Consider the following 10006-nt stretch of genomic DNA (forward strand, 5'->3'; position numbering starts at 1 on the left):
CGAGGGAGGGAGAGAGAGAGAGCGCGAGGGAGAGAGAGAGAGCACGAGGGAGAGAGAGAGAGCGCGAGGGAGGGAGAGAGAGCGCGAGGGAGAGAGAGACAGAGCGCGAGGGAGAGAGAGTGCGAGGGAGAGAGAGTAAGAGCGTGAGGGAGAGAGAGAGAGAGCGTGAGGGAGAGAGAGCGCGAGGGAGAGAGAGAGCGCGAGGGAGAGAGAGAGCGCGAGGGAGAGAGAGAGCGCGAGGGAGAGAGAGAGCGCGAGAGAGAGAGAGAGCGCGAGAGAGAGAGCGCGAGGGAGAGAGAGAGAGCGTGAGGGAGAGAGAGAGAGCGCGAGGGAGAGAGAGAGAGAGCGCGAGGGAGAGAGAGAGAGCGCGAGGGAGAGAGAGAGCGCGAGGGAGAGAGAGAGCGCGAGGGAGAGAGAGAGCGCGAGAGAGAGAGGGCGGGAGAGAGAGAGCGGGAGAGAGAGGGAGAGAGAGCGAGGGAGGGAGCGAGGGAGAAAGAGAGGAGAGGGAGTGAGAAGGAGTGAGAGCACGAGAGAGAGCGAGGGAGAGACAGAGAGTGGGAGAGAGAGAGCGAGGGAGAGCACACGAGAGAGAGAGCGAGCGAGCGATAGAGAGAGCGTTCGAGAGAGAGCGAGAGAGGGAGGGAGAGAGAGGGGAGGGAGGGAGAGCGAGAAGGAGAGAGCGCGAGAGAGCGAAAGAGTGAGGGGGGGAGGGGGAAAGGGAGAGAGAGGGAGAGAGAGCGAGGGAGGGGGGGGGGGGGGAGAGAAGGAGAGCCAACAGGATAAATAGGGAGAGAGAGCTCGACACCAGACCAGTAGCCCTTCTCTCTCCTCACCATCTGAATCGCTCCACCCTGTGACTCTCAGACCGTACGGGAGATGATGGGTTTCACGACTGACGAAAACCCCTTGTTTAAAGCTGACGGTGTCGTGCTGTTGGTCTGGAATGAGCCGGATGGGAAATAGATGGAGTTCGTTGCCATGAGGTCGGGACGGACACCCTGAACTTTGTCTGTGGATCGAGTTCCTTTAAGAGGAAAGCTGAGGAGTTTTATTCTGGAGCAACGAAGGCAAATTGCAGGAATTCATCTGGAGACTAGATAGAATGATCAGGATGGGAGAGACTGAGAGCTGCAACACTGGATAAATGTAAGCTGGCGTTAATATATTTTATTTATTACCTGTATATATATATATATTTAACTTTCATTTCTTACATTCCTCTTTATTTTCCCCTCCCGTATTTTTCTCCCTCCCTCCCCTCGGGGACTGGCTGCTCTCCCCTAATTCGCCCCAAGTGGTCATTCTTTGTGTGCGCCTGTCCCAGATGGCATGCGTTGGCAGGCTATTCCACTGTGTGAGGCATCACGGGCTGGCCTCAGCCGACATCCTCACACAAACGCAACGCACTGTCTCTAGCAGAGAGCGCTGGATAGTGATCAGGAGCAGGAAGCCTGGCTGATTCCACCCCCCACCCCCTCGCCCGCCCGCCCACTCCTCCCCCCCACTTCCCCAGCTGAGGGGCACTGAGGTAATCACAGCACTTCTGCTACCCCGACTGAGGTCAGTTGACTCGGCACAGACTGCGAATCGAGTGCGCTCCATTTTAACATGGACCCTCTCCCCCCCTCCGCTCAACCAAAAGGCTAACGTTGGCCTTTATCTCAAGGGGGTTGGAATACAAAAGTAGAGGAAGTGATGCTCCAGGTGTACAGAGTCCTGGTCAGACCCCATCTGGAGACTGCGTTCAGTTCTGGGCACCGCACCTCAGGAAGGATATATCGGCCTTGGAGGGGGTGCAGCGCAGATTGACCAGAATGATTCCCGGCCTTACAGGGTTAACTTATGAGGACAGGTTGCATAAATTTGGCTTCTATTCCCTTGAGTTTAGAAGATTGAGGGATGAACTTATTGAGGTGTTTAAAATGATAAAAGGATTCAATAGGGTGGATCTGGAGAAACTATTGCCTCCGGTGGGAGAGTCCAGAATAAGGGGGCGCAATCTTAAAATTAGAGCCAGGCCATTCAGGGGTGATGTCAGGAAGCATTTCTTCACACAAAGGGGAGTGGGAATCTGGAACTCTCTCCCCCAAAAGGTTGTGGATGCTGGGGGTCAATTGGAGCTTTCAAGACTGAGATCGATAGATTTTTGTTGGGTCAGGGTATCGAGGGATATGGAGATAACACGGGTTAATGGAGTTGATGTGCAGATCATCCATGATCAAATTGGATGACAGAACAGTCTCAAGGGGCTGAATGGCCTCCTTCTGTTCCTACGTAAAATAAGGAAGCATTTTCGTATAGCAAGTAGGGCATGTGCCAAACAAGGGTCAGAGGCTTGAGATGGAGGGAGGGCAGAGAGAAAATCAGAGGAGAAACTCATGCCTTGGTGACCTATGGCCTCTCCTGGTGGCAAGGTACAGGAGCATGGGCAGAGAGGAGACTGCTCTATGCATCAGAAGTGGGAGGCCATGCAGATGAGAAGGAAGATATATTTATGGGATAAAGCAAAAAATGTACCTTGAAAATGTACCCATGAGAAAGGAAGGCCAAAAAAATCTCTAAGGACTCATACTTTGTTGATTTTTTTTTTTTAAGATGCTCAGGAATGGGATAGCAGGAAGTGAAGATGCCTTAAGAAGTCATGAGACAAAACTGAGAGACAAAATGGAAGCAGTTGTTAGTGGCCAACTATTAAAAGGCAACTTAACCAGCAATTCGTCCCTTCAAACTCAAGGTAATATAAATGAGATCCTGATTACCTCTGTCCTCGGAGTAACCCTGGCCATCATGTGCATCTTTGGTATAGTGGGTAACATGTATACCTTGATAATCACCAACCAATCAATGAGGTCGACCGGCTCCATGTACGTCTACATCACAAACCTAGCGCTGGCCGACCTGCTCTACTTGTTCACCATCCCTTTCGTGGTGTGCACCTATTTTGCCAAAGATTGGTACTTTGAGGACGTGGGGTGTAGAATTCTCCTCAGCCTGGATCTCCTGACCATGCACGCCAGTATTTTCATACTCACCGTCATGAGTATTGAGAGATACAGGGCCGTGGCAATGCCACTGGACACCAGGCATTCGAGGACCTACAGAAAGATGATCACTATGGTCATTTGGGTGTTGTCCTGCCTTTTGACCTTACCAATGATGATTATGATCCATTTAAGAGAAAGCACCAACCCTTCAGGGTCATTGAAGAGAATTTGCTACCCAACTTGGAAGCCCAAGGCCTACAAAACGTATCTCACCATTTTATTCAACACTAGCATCCTAGCTCCAGGCATCATCATCGGATACTTATACATCCGACTGGCACGGACCTACTGGATCTCAGGTAGGACAATTCTGAACAAGAAGAATCGTACCCTGAAGCATAAGGTTTTGTATATGATTTTTAGCATTATCGTGGCGTACTGGACCTGCTTTGTTCCCTTTTGGGTCTGGCAGTTGGTGAAGCTTTATAGCCATGAGTCGCTGTCGGTCCACACATACATCAACTTCTTTGTGACCTGCCTGACCTACAGCAACAGCTGCATCAACCCGTTCCTCTACACTCTACTCACCAAAAATTACAAGGACTACTCGACCCTTCACGGCAGAAGTTTGGCTGAACGGGCCACCATTAAGAGGTCGCAGAGAGAGAGTCAAGGGACCGAGAGGTCAACTGCACAAAGAGTCACCATGAAAGCAACTCGAGTGGGTGTACAAGGAGAGACATTGGGCTGCAGCGTCCAATTCCAATCTTAATGGATTCCGTTTTCAGTGACCACCGGTACGAAACTAGACTGAGTTGTTGTTGAATTGCGCATCATTTTATCTTCATATGTTTTCAAGATAAACAGACAGCGGTGTTGTCTCCCCATTTTAGAGCTAGTGATAACACAACATAGGAAGGAACATAGGAACAGGAGGAGGCCATTCAGCCCCTCGAGCCTGTTCCACTATTCAATTAGATCATGGCTGATTGTCTTAACTCCATCTACCCGCCTTGATTCCGTAACCCTTAATACCCTTACCCAACAAAAATCTATCAGTCTAAGTTTTGACGTTTCATGGGTTAAATGAAGAGTAAAGCTCCCTCTACCATATTCTATCAAACACTCCCTGGTCAGGTACAGCATTAGTTTAGACACAGAGTAAACCTCCCTCGCCACGATCTTGGCATCTTTCCGAAACTAAGATGTCTGAATCTGGCACAATATCCCGACTGTGGCCTAAACGATGATTTGTGAGAAAAGTATAATTTTTTTTTAAAAAAGAAACTTTGAGACCCTTAAGGAGAGGAGAGACGGTCCTCAGTTCTCTGGGACAGTTTCAATCCAGGTAGGAGAGATAGAATAACAAAGCCTTTACAGCGTGTAACCCACTCCCCAATCAGACAGAAAGATGCCTTCATCCTTTCCACTGTTTGATCTGACCCAGATTCCAAGGGTCATAGACGAGTGTAACCAAACACACTGTGCCAGCCGCTGACTGTGTTGTACTTTGACCTGTGTCATTAATCATTGTGAGAGGCCCAACATGCAAATAACCCTCTCAGACATCGAAGTGAGAATTACTGCAATCTCCCACAGCACCTTTTAAAGTGAAGGGCATGATGGTGATGCCATTGGGTGTTTTAGAAAAGTCCATCTCTCACCCACCAATTTGGACTCCCCAACGCACTCACGGTCCTGCCAGCTGACGGGGCTTGCATGACAGCTTGGCTCGGTTGGTAGCACTCTCACGTCCGTGTCAGAAGGTTCAAGCTCTACTCTGCACATAATCTAGGCTGACACTTCAGTGCAGTACTTGAGGGAGTGCTACATTGTCGGAGGTGCCATCTTTCAGATGAGATGTTAAACCGAAGCCCTATCTGCCTGTTCAAGTGGATGTAAAAGGTCCCTCGGCCAACATTAATTCTTTCAACCAACACCACCACAACTAATTAAACTAGTCACTAACTCCACTGTTGTCTGTGGGACCTTGCTGTGTGCAAATTGGCTGCTGCGGTTGCCTGCATAACAACAGTGTCTACACTTCAAAAGTACTTCACTGGGGACATCCTGAGGATGTGAAAGGTGCTATATGAATGCAAGTTTGATCTTTCATTTTCCACAAGGCTGTCACCAGTCTACAGGAACAGGTTTCAATAGCATAACTGGCAGGAGGCAGTTCACAGGCACAAAGCTTCAAAAATACAACTAAAAGGAAGAGGATTACATAGAATTAACAGCACAGAAACAGGCCATTCGGCCCAACTGGTCTATGCTGGTGTTTATGCTCCACACGAGCCTCCTCCCTCCCTACTTCATCTCAACCTATCAGCATATCCTTCTATTCCTTTCTCCCTCATGTGTTTATCTAGTTTCCCCTTAAATGTATCGATGTTATTCGACTCAACTACTCCTTGTGGTAACAAGTTCCACATTCTCACCACTCTCTGGGTAAAGAAGTTTCTCCTGAATTCCCTATTGGATTTATTAGTGACTATCTTATATTTATGACCTCTAGTTTTGGTCTCCCCCACAAGTGGAAACATCTTCTCTATGTCTACCCTATCAATCCATAATTTTAAAGGCCTCTATCAGGTCACCCCTCAGCCCTCTCTTTTCTAGAGAAAAGAGCCCCGGCCTGTTCAGTCTCTTCTGATAGTTATAAACCTCTCAGTTCTGGTATCACCCCTGTAAATCTTTTTTGCACCTTCTCCAGTGCCTTAATATGCTTTATGTAATATGGAGACCAGAACCGTGCACAGTGCTCCAAGTGTGGTCTAAACAAGGTCATTTAGAAAGCTGCTTAAAATCTGCACAGACCACGGATTGAAATCGGGACTACCCAATGAGAGTAACTTAAAAAATATCAAGAACCAGGAAAGGCCAATGACCCCCAACTTGGTTGAACTCGACCCTAATATTCCAACTGGCCCAGCTCAAGGACATTGTCCACATGGCCCAGTAGGGACCAGATGGGATCACTTGCTCACTAAGTCACAGGTTTCCTTTAAATGAGGGCAGTGCCCCTTTAAATATTCCCTCGGTTACAAACAAGGATTCCTTTCTCCCCGTGTTTGGCTTACCTCATGCTACCGTGGAATTTCTTGTACAGTGCGGAGACTTCAAATGTCAGCTATCTAATAAAGTTTGCTTTGAATTAATGATACACAGATCACTGTAGGACGTGAACAGCCAATGGCTTCAGAGTTTATTTATGCCCAGTACAAAATCTTGGATCAATATTTCTGGGACATCGCTGCCCCCAACAAACAGTTCACATTTTGCCGTAAGATCTACACAACGTTCCAAGGCCCAGAGATGGCCCAAACTATTGGGGGGGGGGGAGGGGAGGGGAAGATTACAAGGGCAATGAGCAGAACCAAAACGATGAAGCAGATGACCCAAACCTTATAGTGGGCAAAGGGAGCTATTTATCCACATGGGAGATCCAACCAGAAGTCAGATATAATTTGGTTCGATACAGAGTAAAGCTCCCTCCACACTGTCCCATCAAACACTCCCAGGGCAGGTACAGCACGAGATACAAAGTTTGTGGGATCTTGCTGTGCGCAACTTGGCCACCACGTTGCCCTACATTCCAACAGTGACTACACTTCAAAAGTAATTAATTTGCTGTGAAGCAGGTTGGGACGTCCTGAGGTAGTGAAAGGAGCTTATATAAATTCAAGTTCTCTCATTACTACTCTGTTGGGATATAAAAACCGACTTTAGTGGTGCAAATACAATGAATCGGCACTCAGATTCAAGGGTTGGGAGAGGGTGCAGAGGAGATTTACTAGAACGGTGCCAGGGATGAGGGACTTCAGGTACGTGGAGACTGGAGAAGCTGGGATTGTTCTCCTTAGAGCAGAGAAAGTTAAGGGGAGATTTGATCGAGGTGTTCAAAATCATGAAGGGTTTTGATAGAGTAAATAAGGAGAAACTGTTTCCAGTGGCAGAAGGATCACAGATTTAAGGTAATTGGCAAAGGAGCCAGAGGTGAGATGGGGAGAATTTTTTTTAACGCAGCGAGTTGTTCTGATCTGGAATGCGCTGCCTGAAAGGCCGGTGGAAGCAGATTCAATAATAACTTTCAAAAGGGAATTGGATAAATACTTGAAAAGGAAAAATTTGCAGGGCTGTGGGGAAAGAGCAGGGGGAGTGGGACTAATTGGATAGCTCTTTCAAAGAGCCAGCACAGGCACGATGGGCCAAATGGCCTCCTTCTGTGCTGTAAGATTCTGAGAGATCACTGTCCCACACACTTAAACCAAACCAGCAGCACTCTCTACACTAGTTGAGCCTCAAGGACTGGTGACAGAGTCCTTCTCGCTGGTGTAGAGTGTTGCTGGAGAGGTGTCAACATCTCTACTACACCTCGGACAGCAAATACCTCTCCGCGTTTACCCGTCACAAGTTCCAGCTAGAATCTGCCATCTTCTTCTGTGGCTGGCAATCACTAATCGAATCGGGCCAATCTGTGGCAATGTGCCACTGTGACCTCCCAAATTCCACCCAGGGATAATTTAATAAGAGCTTTGAAGATTCTGCCGGAAGTTTTAATTGTGCTCCACTCACCCACAGAGTTCGAATTGCTCTGACAGCGTTGCTCTGTGTTCTAGGAGGTGCTATTACTGTTGCCACACACTAATACCACCTACAGTTTTTTTTTAAAGTCTCATCTGACAAAATGTGGTCACAAATGGAAACAAATGTTTTGCTTTCGTTTAGGTGCTAATGTTTAAATGAGGCAGCAGCATCACAACCAAGTCCAAAGCAGGTATTTTTTTTTGGGGGGGCGCAGTTTGAGGTCTGCTTTGCGATCAAAACTCAATTGAAAACCTGAATCATCCACATTAAGTGACCTGAACATGAAGCACAGAAACAAGTGGGAAGAATGTTCTTTTTAATTTGAAAAAAAAACTTTCTGTATTCAGTTTCTCTTAGAAATTTCTGGAAAGCCCATTCAAAAATTGGACAGGTGGCAGCCCATCAGCCCCAGCTACTTCCCACCCATTGTAACATCTGGCTGTGGAGCACCAGGGGTTGAGATTGGGGAGTCCAGGGTTACCATCTCCTCTTAGCTGGTGAACAGCACAGGGAGAATGTAAAAAGGAAGAGAGTCTCTATCCTCAGAATCTTACCATTCAGCCCATTGTGCCTGCTCTTTAAACTATCCAATTGGTTCCACTCCCCTCCTTCTCTCCCCCCCAGCCCTGAAAATTTTCCCCCTTACAAGTATTTATCCAATTCCCTTTTGAAAGTTACTGAATCTGCTTTCAGGCAGTGCATTCCAGATAGTGACAATTTGCTGAATATAATTTTTTTTCCTCATCTCTGGTTCTTTTGCCAATTATCTTACATCTTTGCCCTGATTACCAACCCTCCCACTGGTTGAAACAGTTTCTCCCTATTTACTCTACCAAAACCCCTCCATTTTGGACGCCTATTAAATCTCCCTTTAACCATCTCTGCTTTAAGGAGAACAATCCCAGCCCCTCCACATACCTGAAATCCCTCATCCCTGTTGCCATTCTGGTAATCGCCACTGCACCTAAGGCCTTGACATCCTTCCTAGAAAGGATTATTAACTGCATTAAACTACTTCCACTATCTCACACTACACTGCAGCGTTCACCTGTTAACATGCTTAGATGAGAGACTGTGGGAGCAAGAGACTTAAATTAGTATCAAGAGTAATAGAGTTTAAAAATGTTTGTGTTGGCTGGGGTTAGAATGTAAATGATGGGCAGAATGTTATTAAACCAGATGGATTATACCTGACAGCACTTGAAAAGTAAAAAGGAGCAGAGAGATTAGGGAAGGAATGGATTTGGGAGGGAGGAGAGTGAAAACAAAAAGACACGGGCTAAGGAGGAAAGGGAGAGAGACAGAGCAAGGAGAGTAGTGAAGGAATGGGGAAAGGAAGAACAGCAAAGTGGAGTGAGGAGAAAGGAGAGATAAGTTAGTGAAAGTACAATGACTAGAGGTGGAAGATGGAAACAGAAGGGAAAGTTATGTGGGATAGAAGGGGAAAGGAGAGATAGGAAAGAGGGAAGGTGCAAGAGAGCAATTAGCTGATTCAGTTTGGACCTGGGACTTTGAGCTTGTACAATTTGGACAAACAGCAGCTGATCAGACAAGTGTCAAGTACAGCAAATAAGAAAAAAAAAAGCCAACATAAGTATTACATGAATTGTTTTGAAATAGCCCAAAATGGACTTGGAACAATTGAGGATTTGGTAAGCTTGATGTCTAATCACTGCAGAACAGCAAATCAACAAAAACAGAATGCTGAACTATAAAACAGAGTATAAAGTACAGACACCATGTTAATCTGTGTGTGCCTAGCCAGACCATAGCCCAAGTATTGCATGTGGTGCTCATCAAACGCTAAGGAGACTGAAGTTCAGGAGGTGGAGAACCAGGAGGCTGATCCCCAGTGTCAGGGAGACTGAGCTACAAGGAAAGTTGGAGAAACTTTCTAGCCCAGAAAAGGAGGCAACTGAGGGGAGACCTTATAGGACAGCACTGGAAAAAAGGAAAATTGAGAATGTCACCTTGAACTAAACCAGTTAGAAATGGGCACAAAGTAGGAAAAGGTAAATTTAGAACTGATGTCAGGAGGTATTTCTACAGAGTGACACAGAATTAATTTCTCATTTAAACAGCAGAGTGATGTGATGAGGGGGCAGGGAGGAACGGTCAGGTTTTCCCAGATGGAAATCAGTAATTGATCTAATGTATCTTTCAATTCCACATTTGGCAGAGTTGGATTTGAAATGAAGCTCACCACAGGGGGAAAAATCCTGACATCTGCTAGAGGAATGAGCTACAAGTCAGAACTGGCCCACAGATCTCACAGCCAAGTGTTAAAGAGTGTGACAGGAATCTTCCAAGTAAACCCAAGATTCCTCCTTGGATATTGGAACGTCCTGTACAGATGCATTTCTGAACAGTCCTCAGATTTATGGCATTTGCTGGATAATTGCAATTTTCACACAGCTACTAAGAAATGGGAT

At 46.7% G+C, this 10006-nt stretch overlaps 1 protein-coding gene across 1 annotated transcript; it reads left to right on the top strand.

Annotated features, from left to right (window-relative positions):
• The first annotated feature begins 1092 nt into the window (after positions 1-1092).
• On the top strand, positions 1093-3756 carry LOC137305405 (urotensin-2 receptor-like). Its single transcript, XM_067974235.1, has 2 exons — positions 1093-1146; positions 2596-3756. The coding sequence occupies exon 2, from the start codon at positions 2596-2598 to the stop codon at positions 3754-3756; it is 1161 nt and encodes a 386-aa protein (XP_067830336.1). The 5' UTR covers positions 1093-1146.
• Positions 3757-10006: the final 6250 nt, after the last annotated feature.

This window comes from Heptranchias perlo, chromosome 40 (genome assembly GCF_035084215.1).
Source record: "Heptranchias perlo isolate sHepPer1 chromosome 40, sHepPer1.hap1, whole genome shotgun sequence".
NCBI classification, from domain to species: domain Eukaryota; kingdom Metazoa; phylum Chordata; class Chondrichthyes; order Hexanchiformes; family Hexanchidae; genus Heptranchias; species Heptranchias perlo.